This window comes from Simochromis diagramma, unplaced genomic scaffold (assembly GCF_900408965.1).
Source record: "Simochromis diagramma unplaced genomic scaffold, fSimDia1.1 OVJJ01000361.1, whole genome shotgun sequence".
Classification (NCBI taxonomy): Eukaryota; Metazoa; Chordata; class Actinopteri; order Cichliformes; family Cichlidae; genus Simochromis; species Simochromis diagramma.
The window spans coordinates 18,673,042-18,687,200 of record NW_024386860.1 but is presented as its reverse complement, the minus strand read 5'-3'; the positions used below and the strand labels follow the sequence as shown (position 1 = coordinate 18,687,200).

General features: G+C 45.5%; 1 protein-coding gene across 2 annotated transcripts in view; it reads right to left on the bottom strand.

The window, feature by feature from the left end:
* Positions 1–14,159, bottom strand: part of LOC120732982 (collagen alpha-6(VI) chain-like) — a 62,208-nt gene that overhangs the window by 5,251 nt on the left and 42,798 nt on the right. For both annotated transcript variants that reach the window (XM_040030930.1, XM_040030931.1), the window contains exons 21-37: positions 12,926–12,979; positions 12,732–12,767; positions 12,591–12,653; positions 9,536–9,598; positions 9,197–9,259; positions 6,949–7,011; positions 6,816–6,866; positions 6,262–6,297; positions 6,083–6,145; positions 5,940–6,002; positions 5,333–5,368; positions 5,221–5,257; positions 5,054–5,065; positions 4,294–4,787; positions 1,851–1,947; positions 235–876; positions 79–163 (exon numbers count right to left, since the gene is read on the bottom strand). In XM_040030930.1, the coding sequence (XP_039886864.1) occupies positions 79–163; positions 235–876; positions 1,851–1,947; positions 4,294–4,787; positions 5,054–5,065; positions 5,221–5,257; positions 5,333–5,368; positions 5,940–6,002; positions 6,083–6,145; positions 6,262–6,297; positions 6,816–6,866; positions 6,949–7,011; positions 9,197–9,259; positions 9,536–9,598; positions 12,591–12,653; positions 12,732–12,767; positions 12,926–12,979 (1,958 nt within the window). The remainder of the gene's footprint in view (positions 1–78; positions 164–234; positions 877–1,850; positions 1,948–4,293; positions 4,788–5,053; positions 5,066–5,220; positions 5,258–5,332; positions 5,369–5,939; positions 6,003–6,082; positions 6,146–6,261; positions 6,298–6,815; positions 6,867–6,948; positions 7,012–9,196; positions 9,260–9,535; positions 9,599–12,590; positions 12,654–12,731; positions 12,768–12,925; positions 12,980–14,159) is intronic.

The following is a 14,159-nucleotide window of genomic DNA, read 5'->3' as shown; positions in this document are numbered from 1 at the left end:
CACAGATGTGTTGTTGATGACAAAGCTGTGTGAGTCTGTGGAAGCTGCGGCTCAGTGTGAGTCTGTGGAAAGTGTTACCTGTTAGTGTCCAGAGTGTCGCCTGGCTCTGACAGCTGGCTGCAGGTCAGTTTAAATGGGAGTGGAGGATAAGTGTTGAGTCCCTCTGAAATAAACCCGAACAGCCCGTCAGTGTGTCTGGTTACAGACGACAGGGAGATCTGAGCGTGCTCTTACTGTTGAGGGCGGAGAGGAAGACCCTGATGAAGCGCTGGGCGTAGCCCTGCTCGTCGGCCTTCAGCCTGTCGAGTCTGATCAGGTGCTGCTGTATCGGCACGCTGGCCAGCTCCTCCACCTCCGTCCGGTTGTAACGATCACCCACCGCCACCACAAACAGCGCCACCCCCTCACACTTGGCCTTCTGGGAGATGTAGCGCAGCTTGGCCTGGTCTCTGTAGGCCGTCTTGGTGCCCACCACAGTCAGGACGGCCCTCTTGCTGCGCGACTGGCCGGCCTTCAGCAGCACCTCCCTCAGGGTGTAGTCCAGCATCTGTCCCAGCGCCAAAGAGCCGCCCTGCCGCTGCATGTTCTGGATCATGTACGTCTTCATGTCTCCAGCGTTCTGGTAGGTCTGCAGGCCGAACTCCACCTTGGTGCTCTGTTGGACCAGAGCTACTCGGGCCTGGGGGCCGGCTCGGCGGGGCTGTGGACTCACGGCCAGCTGCTCCGCCACAGAGCTCAGCAGCTGCCGGGCACCGGCATATTCATCGGCCTGGATCTCCCTGGAGCTGTCCAGCACCATGACCAGGTCCACATCCGCCTGCTGAGGCAGCACTGGTTCCTGGATGAAGGCGCACTCCTCTGCACGCCTGCAGGGGTCTGCAGAGACAGCAGCAGCCACTGAAAACACCTTTATTCATCCACATACGCTGCTCGTGTATTTATAGTCTGACAAAAAACACTTCATTGTAAAAAGTGATTTTTCTCATGTATTACCAAAACTGAAACAAAAAAGTCTGATATTGTGTAACTGTTTTTCATCCAGGGAAGGATTAGACACCTAAAGGCATAAAGTTATGTATCAACCAAAGTCTCTGTCAGTGTACAGAAGTTAAATATTTAACTGTTTTTCTACACGATGAACAAAGAAAGAAATGTGTGAAATTACAGAAAAAGTTCTGGAAGTTTTGTTTTTAACTGCAGTCGTATAAAAACCTTTCATTTGTTATTGCTTAATGACTCAGGGAGGTTTTAATCAGCAGGGAAAGTCGTAAAACTGCATCAGCTTGTTTGCGGTGAGCAGCAGATCCAACAAGTTAGAATCAAAAATGGCTTCAAGTGCACATTCAGGGCTGTGAGACTCGCAGGGGAGAACACGCATCACGTTTAAGGCCTGGACAAGTTGAAACGTTTTGTTCTCCATCGTGGAAAAATGGCTGAAAATAAAACCAGGCCAGCTTTAAAAACTCTGCACTCAGCTCTGCGGTCTCATCCCTGTGTTTCTCTCTGTGCACTCGGCCTGAAGCTACACTTGCTGCCTTGGAGTGTCGGCCCCCTTACTTCTGTCACATATCGGTATGATCCCAGTCTGTCTTTGCTTGCGATTGGCCGCATGCTGTGCCCACCAAAATAAAGTCCCACCCCTACCTACTATCACAGTCACCTGCTGCAGAGCCGATAATGGCATCAATAAAAGTAGCCGTACGTCCTGAGAGCAGTGAGATGTGGCGATTTACATTTTTAAGAGGACTGTAAAGTCAAGCTTCCTCATATTCACTTTGATCCCACACAGCTCATCTAACTCGAACTAAAAAAGTGTGCAGTGCAGATGAGGTATGAGCATCAGTCGTTACCGTAACAGATGGCACAGCTCTTGACCCTCCTCAGCTCATCAGCCAGCTCCTGTGGCCTCCTCAGCACCGTGAAGATGGAGTTTCCTGTGTCGTCAGCCTGAGAGGAGACAGCAGCTACCGTTACCGACCGCTTCGCTCTTTCATGACAAACAGAATTCCTCAACGACTGAGGGCAGACGACAAGCAGCTTAAAGAAAATGATGTTTTATTAAACTTTCCCTCTTCGGTCCATATGTCTTGTATGTGCTTTATAACTGACAGCCATGAGAGAAGGCTTCAGGCACCACAGCTGTTTCTTCCTGTTGTACACTAACTTCTGGCTACACACTGTAAACGTAACTGGAGCCGCACAGGGAGACTAAGTGCACAATGAGCTGGAACGACTTTGTGTTTGCAGGCCAAACAGGCTGGGAAAAAGGCCCTCACATCATGTGCTGAGAAGGTCCCAGATGTATTGGCTCAAGTGAGAGCAAAGAGTTTAAAAGGGGGATGATGAAACCGTGGAACCCTCCAGAAGTCATCACACTGTAAGGTCTAAAAGGGAAACGGGGACACCCTGACCGTAGCATCAAGAGCCAAATGTTTTTTAATCCAAGGCAAACACTCCGATAATCTCATGGCGTTGTTGCTGTAACAGTGCTTACTGATTTATGAAGTCCCATCTTCATCCAAACCAGATATTACGATATCGACTCCACACTCCTGTATGTTCACACTGAGAGGCATGGTAGGTTTTGTGGACAGATAGGGTGGCACGCTCGCTGCATTATTGCATCACTTCCTGCTCCTGGTGCACCACATCAGTGGTGCTTGTTCAGTTGTCTAAAGAGCAGCAACATCAGCAGTAACTGTCTGAGAAGCTGGCTCTTTTCTGCTCACTTTGTCGGTTGTCCAATTATTCCTTTGCCTCCTTTAGCACCTGGTCGCCTGGTTGTAGCTCTGGAGGCCTGGCTCCCCACAGAGCCAGCCAGGCCCTGTGGTGCTTTGCAAAGGTACTGTTGGCCTGGTTGACTGTGTCCAAAGTGGGAAATCAGGCCAGTTTGGTGACTACGAGGAGGAAGTGTAGCCTCAAACAGAAACCTTCAGTACGTTTCCCTGTGTACAGACTCCCTGGACTGTTTCCTGTGTGGTGAGTGTTGGAGAGAGAGGCTGGTCGCGTGTGTGGATTGCCTGAAGAGGAATGAGTACTCTGCCCCTGGATTTCCCTGGAGCCCTGACCGCTCACCTTTTTGTATATACACTCGGTGTGCATCAGAGTCCTGCGTGTGAGTCCTCCACCTCAATCGTAACAGCAGCTCCCATTTCATTTATTAACCTTTTCATCTACGCTAGTCCATGCTGGTATCAACATACTGAGTTATCCTGACCCACTGAGTCACAGCCAGACTCCTCATCGCACAGGCCGAGGAGGAGGAGTGGCAGCACTTCAGCTTATTAACCAACCAAAGACACAGTTTGAATTCATTTTAAAAAACTGTTAATAACCAGTTCTCATTTGTTATAACAAACACGACATAATATTTGGTTACAGATTATTACTTCAGTACTTCAGACTAAAGAAGAAACTGATAGTTGGGGTGACCCTGAATCCTTGTCGGTTGTATAAAATAATGTCCAGTTTATGAGTTTTCTGATCAAAGCTGTGTGTTTGAGCTACCCCAGGGAGTCATGCACTTCAGATGCCAGGCTCTATTCTTTCTACAGAGTCCAGAGTCGAGATAAAATGATTAACAAGACACCAGAACGCTTTTCTTAAAGGTAACGCAGTTTGCTACTTAATGGCTCCTGGGAAAAAGTAATTTGCTTCACTACCTGTTACATTAAAAAAAGCTGTCTCACAACCACAGTTTAGTAACATGAACCTCAGGCTGCACCAAAGCAAATCCCTAATGAGGACTCACATCTCTGAGATCTTTCTCTTAGCAGAACACGAAGCAAAGACTGATTCTACTTTAGAAACGTGAGCAGGTAGACAGGGAGGCTGCAGCCCGACTGCTGTTTGTTACCTGTGGAAGGTAAAGTCTGTCTGGGCAGCATCAGCAACATCACGCAGCTGTTTCTGTCCCGGACGCACTTCTCCTCTTTTCCATTTGTCTTTTGTACAATAAAAATAAATGTCCATGCATTAGGCTGCATCGCTATTTTCCTCCTCTGACGCGTGAACTGTAACCAGCTGATCGTCGAGAGAGTGCAGCCACACGATTCCCAGGAATCAAAACGTTTTTTGGTTCCCATCCCCAGATGGTCTCAGTCAGGTTTTAAGTCAGACTAAATGAAAGATGATTTTGTGCATGATGGTGCAGTTTAAAGTGTTCAGGTTCATCAACAACATTTTTTTCCAATAACAGAAAAACTGTGAAACATGTTTGAGAATTCATTTGTAATGTATCGTCTAATTTTAGCATGTTCACCATGGACCTGATGGAGGCTAAATCAAACTCACCTCCATCGCCTGATTAATCGCGGGAACGTTCCTCAGGGAGATGATTGCTGGGACGATGTTCAGAGCCCGGTACTCCATAATGGCAGCAAGAATGTCAGTGTTGTCCTGAGACGCTCCATTGGTGAAAAAGACGGCCACCTTCCTCACCATGAACCCAGCTCGCACTCGTTTGAAGATGTGCTGACCCACAAAGCGCATGGCAGCGCCCAGCTGGCGTTTGTTGGACGTCTTCTCTGGGGCGATGTTCTTCACAGCTTCTATCAGCGCAGTCTTGTGATGGTGGTCCTGGAAGCGGATCAGGTACTTGGTGTAGGCGCTGTATCCAACCACAGCCACGCGAGCGCCTTGTGGACAGTTGCTCTCAGCGATGCTCAAGTCCTCCAGCAGGTGGAGGAGGGCGAAGCGCTGCCTCTCGAGGGCCGTCGGAGTCACGTCGTCAGACATGTCCAAGCCGAACACCAGCTCGGTGGGGTAGGCCGGACAGTGTGACTCACCTGGAGGAGGTAACGTCAGGAAGAGCTGAAGTGAAACGACCGAGGTGTTGGAAACACGCTCAGGCCGATTAACAGATACTCAAAGACGACTAGTTACAAGTTACAAATGACTTCTGCTACTCAGTAAAATCCACCAAGCAGTTGGAGACAGTTTCAGATAAAAAGGTGCAAATATGTCCCGATGATCTCAGTCCGTCGGCATCTGTGGACAAAGTCTTTGTGCTGTACTCACCATGTTTGTTCTCACTAAGAGGAGACGTACGTACCGTGTGAACAAGCTGTGTGAAGCAGAAACACATTCACTTATCACAGCGCTCGTACTCTGCAGTTTGTTTCCACAAACGTTCGTTTTAGTTTCCATCCTCTACATAAAAACTCATAAACAAACAGCTGATCATTGTTTTGCAAACGTGTTTAAAGCGATGACACTTACCACAGTTGTCCCTGATTTTGTTGATCAGTTCGCATTCCTGAGACGACAGAAAATGTTCTTTGTAACAACATATTTATTTTAAGCAGGTGAAGCGATTTAAAGGTGGACTTACAGGCAGGCTTCTGCTCCCAGGAGGACCTTTCGGGCCCTGGATGGAGGAAAAACAGAGATTATTGTAAGTTTATTTGGGAGATAATCAAATGTGACTTTTATCTGTGGCTTCCACAGGGTGATGACCCGCTTCCTTTACATGGTGCCGGTTTTACTTTGATGTGGTCCCTCCCTGACAACGGAACAGGATGCAGCGTTACTGCTGGAGTCTGCCATGGATGGATCTTGTGTGATGTCTGTTCCTATGGACAGTGATCCCAGCAATTTGTGATGCTGTGTCATTACCAGCTTTTTGAACTGAAATCGTCCATCAGTAATCAGGACGTGCTCACAGCCATCTGCCTCCAGCTCAGATACCATCCTGCTCTGTCACAGCAACCCTCTGCATGATCTCGCCAAATACATCCATGAAACCTCTATGAGGTCTTTCTCTTTTCATCCTGCCTGGCAGCTCCATCTTTTAATATGTCCTCTGTCTAATTTAATTTAAAAACTAAATGAGCTTTTTCTTATTGGAAGATTTGCTTAGAAGATAACATCATTCAAAGAATTATTAGACGTGCTAATGAGAGTGAAGGTAGGCAGGTGAAGATGCAGTTTAAACGTACTTTGTGTCCTGGATATCCGTCAGCTCCAGGCTCACCTGGTTTTCCTGGCATGCCTGAGTTCCCCTGTATGGGTCACACATAAATCACAGAAGAAGCAAAAAGCCAACGTCTCAGTGACGTGACATCAAAGAAACCTTTCTTACCCCACGACCCCGGTTCCCCTTGGATCCTGGATATCCTTTCGGTCCCTTCGCACCGTCGTCGCCCTGAAGACAAAATGCCGTGTCTCAATCACCACAGAGTCCAACATACTTCTAGCTTACTTTGGCTGAACCACATGGTGGCATCAAAGTTTTAGTGTGTGGAAAATGGAAGGACTCACCGGTAAACCAGGGTAACCAGGAAAACCAGCATCTCCCTGTACAGAGAAAGGACGAAGCAACGATTTCACGATTAAGACAACAAAGACTTTCTAAAATGTTCGGCCACATGTGTAAATTTGTTTTACCCACATCATTGTCCAGCTGAACAGCACCAAAGACATCCCCATGCCTATGCAGATGATACTAAGCTGTATTTTTCCACTAAGCCCCCAAATCTCAACAGCCTCCCAGACCTCAATCACTTCACCACCGCCAGTGAAAAATGGACGAACGTTCCTTTTTCTGAATCCTGGTAAAACTGAGGTTCTTCAGGTTCTTATGAAAACTTGGGAGGGAACATAAATTTTGGATTGTGCCAGCACAGAGCTTGGGTGCGGGTCACCAGTGACACAAACCACGGTGTATCCTGAGAGAACCAGAACATCTTCTCCTCCATCAAACGAATAGCTGAAACTAAAATCATGTGGCGTTCTTCTTACTGCTTTTCATTGTTGATGAAAACAGAATTCATTCAGTTTTTGTTGGTTGATGTCAAATTAAGGTTCAGCTCTACCTTTGAACCTTTCGGTCCTTCAGGTCCAAACCCGTCACGACCATCCAGACCCTGAACACAGAGAAAGTCATGCATGAGATAAATGCATTGAATTACAGATATACACAAGCTCAGCTCATGTTCGGGATCCTACCGGCATTCCTCTGGGTCCTGGTGGTCCCAGAGCACCCTTCACACCTGGTTCTCCTGGTTGGCCCTTAAATAACAACCATGGACATTTCTCCATCAGAATTTACACCCCCATCCAACAAAACCCTGCCAAAATATCTTTCCATTTATAAATAAAAAGTACATTATTTACAGGCTGAATCCAGTTTTATTCACATTTTAAACGTTTAAACTGCTGCTGTGGTTTATGGCCACGATCCTGGGCCATTTGACGCAGCGCTTTTGAGTTTTTATACATTTGGATGTTTATGGTTTATGTTTAAGTTCATCAGGTTATCTAAGTTCATTTCTGTTATACTGAGGTTGCTTTTACACTTTATTGTTTATTACAGTCCCCTGGTGTCTTCACCCCGTGTGTTTAAGTCTCCCTCAGCCTTCACGTGTTTCATGTCTGCGTGTCATTATGTTTCCTGTTTTATTTTGAAGAGGTCTGGTGTCCCATGTTCATTGTGTTTAGTTTCACTTCCCCTGTGCCGTCATTGTGTTCATTGTAATCAGCTGTTTCCCCATGTGTTTCCGCTTCATCACCTCCTGTGTGTATTTAGTGTGTGTTTCCACTCATTCCTCGTCCAATCGTCTGCTTTGTTTCCATGCCTCTAGGTTTATGGATTCATGTCAGGTCTTCAGGTTTCTAGGTCCTTGTTCTAGTGTTTTTATATTTAGCTCACCCAGTTTAGGTTATTGTTAGTTTCTCCTTTGCCTTTTGTTTTTGTGCTGTTTACTAGTGATGTGACGTTCTGTATCGAGGCTTCGAAGCTTGTGTCGAGTAATTGAGGGGGCGTTTCCGCGATGCGCGTATCGAGGCTTGCTTCATTTATGGGAGGAGCTGAAAATGATGACGTCTGAAGCCTCGCTGCCCGGCTGTACCACGTGACTGGTTCATGAAGTGGTTCGAACTTCGATATAAACCCCTCAGACTTCATTCAAAATGTGGGTGTTTGATGGAGAGTTGCGGTTAGTGAGAGTTTGGAGACAGTTTGGAGGTTTATGAGCGTGGGGAGAGAAAGTCAGGAGAGAATGGAGCCAGCTAAGAAGAGGAGGATGTCCTCCCCTGTGTGGGAACATTTTGATCTTATTCCTCCCAACAAGGTATGTAAATTTCTACAGAAGATGTATTTTCATAATACTGATGGTGCAATACAATTTATGTTAAGCGGCTTGACTTTTGTACAAGGTGAAGTGTTTGCTATGTGCCAGGGAGCTGGGATATAACAACAACACCTCATCCATGCTTAGGCACTACAGAGCTGTGCATGAGAATAAGGGGAACACCGATTATGGAGCAAGACCAGGTGAGCCATCAAATGCTATGATAATATAGCATGCAGTAATGTTACTAAATGATATAACAATATTATACAGCTGTTATAAGTTACGTGTGTGATATTTATATTTGTGCTTTGTCTTTATTGTCTTTCCTCAGGAGAACAATCTCCAATAGATGAAGACCTGGTCAGCATGGTGATTGAGGACTCCCAGCCATTTAGCATTGTGGAGGACAAAGGATTCAAAAGATTTGTTAAATCATTAAATCTTAGCTATGTTCTCCCCACTAAAGGTTATAAAAGCAGTGAAAATTTAGTTTTTACAGAATAAAATATGGGCAGGACTGAGGCCTCAGTGTGTAGCTGTCCATACCTCAACGTTACAAAACCACAACCGCTGTCCACACCCCAACCACACCTCACCTCACAGGAAATGATCATTTCCATTTTAAGCATTTCCAAATAATCATTTTCCATACTGCCAGTATAAATATACACAGTATACTGCATCACTACAATATACATGTTTTACACACTCCTTTTGTTGTTGACATTTACAGGCTGTGTGCAAAAGGCCACACTCTTCAAATTCATGCCAACTAATATTTTTACGTCCAGTAGGTGTCCTACTAGAGCAAATGAAGCTTCAAGACGCTTTGCGCTGGAGTGAACCAAGCTTCAGTGCTTCATGAAGCTTCATCTGCCCATCACTACTGTTTACCAGCCTACAATAAACAGCTCGCTTTCAGCTAATATTAAGTCTGTTTCCACTATTATCTATTCACATTCACACAGTTTGCTTCAACCAGACTGTGACACAAAATCTCATTGGGGCCATTAAAGCTTGTAGTTGGATAAGGGTTGGGTTTTGACTTCTAGCCGCGGGCTACATGGGTATTCTGGTTAAAAGCTTTCCTGAATGCAAAGAAAGGAAGCGATGTCACCCACCTTCTGCCCATTAGGGCCAGGACGTCCAGGTAGCCCTGGTTCTCCAACAGATCCATGTTCACCCTGTGGGAGGAGCAGAGCTGCCACTGTTCACTCTATTCACATCATGCAAACACTGAACACTCTTTATGTTGCAGCCACTGGAAATACTTCTAAAGTCTTTAAATGTCTAAGACCTTTAAAGCAATAATAATAATAAAAAAAAGCAATGTTGGTATTTTTCCTCATGCAAAACTCCCTTTAATCAGACACATGCTTCATTAGAAAAACACAATCAGTACATCATAATTGAACTCGTTGGTCAGTGATGCATGAATACAGCCTAGTTGATGAACGCACCTGATTTCCTGGAAAACCAGGTGTTCCTTTGGGTCCAGGTTCCCCATTGTCCCCAGCAGGGCCCTGCAGGGTCATCACAGTTTGATAACTGGTGATTATTTACACCTCTGCTCTTCCAATCAATGATGACTGATGGATAGTCTGCATAGCTGTACACTAGTAGTCATCTGTAGTGTACGCTGATAATAATATATATGTCACTACACTTTATTTGTATTGCTTCTAAAACAAAGAAGTGTTGAAAAATAATAATAAAATTAGGAAATTAAAAGAACAAGAAAAAACAAGGGCGCTAGGATGTCAGTCCTGGAAAACATTCCATCAAACAATAATTACAGAGCTATGACAAACATAGCAAATCAGTGCAATCTGATCAGACAGCGTGTGGTTGTCTGCATGCGCCTGCCAGAATCCTTTCTACGGTCAAACTTCATGACGTCATGCATGAAGTACATCCTAGTACAGATGCCGGGAGTCTATGTATATATAACAGGATACTGGAGTCAATTCTCTATCATCTCACACGTCTATTTAATCAGTTTCTGTTTGATGGTTATTCAGCTGTGTGACAACCCGAAAGATGCGGCCTCCGAAGGATGCGGCCTCCGAAGGATGCGGCCTAGGTTTTGGGACACAGCTTATGGAAAGACCGGATGTTTTTCAGTCACCAGGGCCTGAGGCTAAGTAATTCACCTGGAATAATTTTGTGTGTCCCTGACCAAATGGCGTGGAACACCTGCCTTAAGAATTTGGTTGGTGTCATTTGAGCACTGTGTGCCAGGAAGAGGGAGGAGCCAACGCAGGACTCAAAACTCAAAAGAATTAACTAAGGCAGGCAAAACACCAAATACAAAAAAACGTAACTCAGACGTGAAACTAGACAACTGAGAAAGTGAGGAACAAGCAACTAAGAGCAAGGAAAAGGGGGACACTCGCAGCAATATGGGACGATGCAACAATGGGCAAAGGAAAACGGTGGAAACACACGGGGAATGGGGGAGAGATCAAACATAATGAGGTGGGAGGAAGGAAAACAGATGAATGAAACCCAGAGACAGAACTTATACGAGAGACGTGACAGACTAACCAGGGAGGGAACAAACTAAACCAACAAGAAGTACAAATGATTACACTTGGAAGAACGAGGAAACTAAACAATAGCAAAGAGAACATAAGAAACAGAAACACTGTGTTAGCGTGACAGCAGGACAGCAGGACATTCACACATCGTCACAGCCGCTCTCGTCTTAAAGACCGCAGGATTTCATATGTTGCTTTGAGAAAACAGTCACGGTGTGGATCAGTGCAGTCATGTTTTGGGGAAGTACGATCTGACGTTGGCCACATTTCAGATCAACAGTGAGCTTATTTGTGTCTGTGTGATACCTCCTAATGCTTTAGCTCATCACATGAACGTACGGCGGCCTGAATGTGCAGACGGAGAATATCACAGACTTTCTGTCGACGTGAACACTGCCCATGAGACTGTTATACAACATGTGTTCACAAATATACTCCACTAAATGAGAAACAGCTTTTCTTAAGTTGCTAACTAATACCAAGCAGAGCTGCAACTGCATCCTATCTGGCTTTGTGGTTTGACAGAGAAAAAAGAAATTCATGAATAGTTCCACTGAATTTCTCTGGAAGTCTGTCCATGGGCCAAATCCAGCACAAATCTGCCAAATCCAGCTGAGCGAAAGCCAATGTGTAACCGGAGTGATGCAAAAACACAGACTAAACTGGAACCTCTCGAGCCCTGTGGGGATTTCTGCCTATTCAACTAAAACCAAACTTCTAAGGAATAATGTGTACAGTTACTGTCAATGATCCTTCAGGAATTTAATGCTAAATTCAGCCAGATGCAGCCTGCGGGAGAACATTTATAGTTTACTGCCTCAGCTGTAAACTCTGTTAGCCTGGCTCTGAATCACGGCTCTTGAACAGTTGAGACTTCAATATTTGAAACAGCTTATTAGTTCCAACATATCGAGGGGTCTTACAACGCAGTGGAGATCCCTTTACAGGCCCAGCGACTTGAACATGATGCGTAGCGGTTACATACAGTTGTGGTCAGATGTTCATCACGGGCATGAATTTCAGGTCATTTTGGATTTTTAATGATTTCTTTAAACCTTTTCCAGTGTGCAACGATCGTAGAGAGTGTGCATTAGAGCAGGGCGATATGACCAAAAATACTTATCACGATATACATTTGAAAATTTGCAATAGCGATATAACTGACGATATAATTGACACTAGACAAATTGAGATGAGATGATGAGATGAGATAGCCTTTATTTGTCAGTTGCAGGTCTTTTGCCCACAACCGAGATGACAGACCTTGCCGACCGTACATACAATACACAAACCTCTCCCATCGTTTCAATCCCAGCGGGCAGCCTTGGGGGGTTTGAACAGCTGGTTACGCTTTCTTAATTCTTCGATAAGTCAGGGCCAAGCCTGCTCCGATCAGCCAGAACCCTGTTACCATGGTTCAGAATAGGTAGATATCTTCAGCACTCAGGCATGTGAGTATGTAAACAAAGGCACTGCGCATGCGCGTTTTACCCATATTCTATCGCCATATTTCATTTTCTTATCATTGCCCAACATCATACCGGTGTTACCGTGAACGGTATGATATGGCCCAGCACTAGCGTGCACCAAATGGATTTTCTCTAATCCACACAGGCTCAAATATAAACAAACATACTAATATTTGGCTAAATGTCTCAAAGTTCTTCACAGACGCTCTTGGTAGCTGTCGATAAGCTTCTGGCATAATTCTGGCTGCATGTTTGATCACTCGTTTTATCAGAACTGAGGACTTGACCAGAGGGTGTTCCCACTCTGAATGACCGTCAGCGTTCCCACAACATTCATAGTAAGAGCAGCGATGTGAGAGGAAGGCTGAGTGCGGGGAGGAGGGGTTAAACTACAGCAGAGGCAGTCGCGTCTTTTCTGAGTTAAATATGTTCGGTCTCACAATTAAGGTCAACCTGCCGTGCGTCCAATCACAAAGCAGACCGTCACGACAGAACCGGACTCTCACCTGTGGCCCAGCAGCACCTGGGATACCGGGAGGGCCTCGATTTCCTTTCTCACCAGGTGACCCCTGCAAACAGAGTCAGACGTCTGTGTACAGTCACAGATATACGGTATAATCCTGATGCTGCTTCATATCATCTTCTACCTTCTCACCACTGGGACCTCTTCTTCCATTACGACCCTGCACAAGAAAAAAATGTCACCATCATCATGCTGAAGTCTTTCTGCAGCACAGAGCAGCACCTTCCTACCCGAGTCTCTGTATGAGGATCACTGCTCTTCATGAAAACAGCTTCTCTTAGAGAGAAACAGAAGAACGATTTTTCTGAGAAATCTCACCGGGTTTCCATCTAGTCCACTGTCCCCCCCGTACCCGTCTGGACCAGGATCACCCTGTGGATTAAAAAACATTCTGATAACTGCATCCAGCCATCTGTCCTTCTGCCCGTCCATCCACAGAATTATATACTTTGGTCAAAATATTATAATTATATATTGTGACCATTTGGCCTGGCTTTCCTCAGACCGTACACCAGAGAAGGTCAGGGCTGCATGGTGTCAGTCACTGGTTGGTAATTTCAACATTTTGGTCGTTGTATCCTGAGTGAGCTACTCAGGACCAGCTCATATAGTCTTCACTCATTTGTGATGTACATCAGGTGGGCTTATTGAGTTAAAAGTAAAATTAATCACATTTTATTCAGAAACACTTTAAATTAGCAACTGGAACCATAAATCCACCAAAGAGTGTTCAGCGTCGGGGTGAGTAGTGCGCTCCTTTTGTCATAGACTTCTATCCAATCAGACCAGAGGACTCGCCCCCTGCCGACCAGGTTAGGATGCTTCTGTATTGGCTTCACATTCATGTTCAATCACTGGCCACATATCTGATCAGCCAATCACGTGGCACCGAATGAATGCATATAGGTGTATATGTGGCATGGTTGTTGGTACAGGACGGGTTGGTCTGACTATTCTGCTGATCTGTCGGGACTTTGCACACAATCATTTACAGAGGAAGCTCTGAAAAGACAACATGCAGCGTTAACAGCAGATCTCTGAGAGAAACGACCTCACTGATGTCAGAGGTCAGAGGAAACGTCTCTAAATCCACAACACATTAAACTTGAAGCAGATGTGTACTGCAGCAGAAGACCACACCACGCACTCCTGTCAGCTAAGAACAGAACTGACTGTCTGATCCAATGGCATCCTCTCTTCTGAAAAGAAAGTGACAGGGTGTCACACGCTCGCCCCGCGTCCTCCAGCTCACTTCCACAGTCCGAAGGCATGCTCGTTAGGTTAACTTGTGATTCTGAAGGTATGAAGTGTGAGTATGAGTGTGAATGACTGTGTGGCTCTCTGGGACAGACTGGAAACCTATCCTCAGTGAACAACAGGCTCTGCATCCCCTGAAACCCAACAAATACTTTAGTATCAAAAACGCACAGTTCCTCTGATGCCCAGAAGAGGCAGCAGTGAGTCAGTCTCCATAGACACTCGTGTTGGCTGTAGATCAGGAGGTAGATCAGGTCATCTACTAACTGGAGGTTTGGGCAACATACTAACCCGA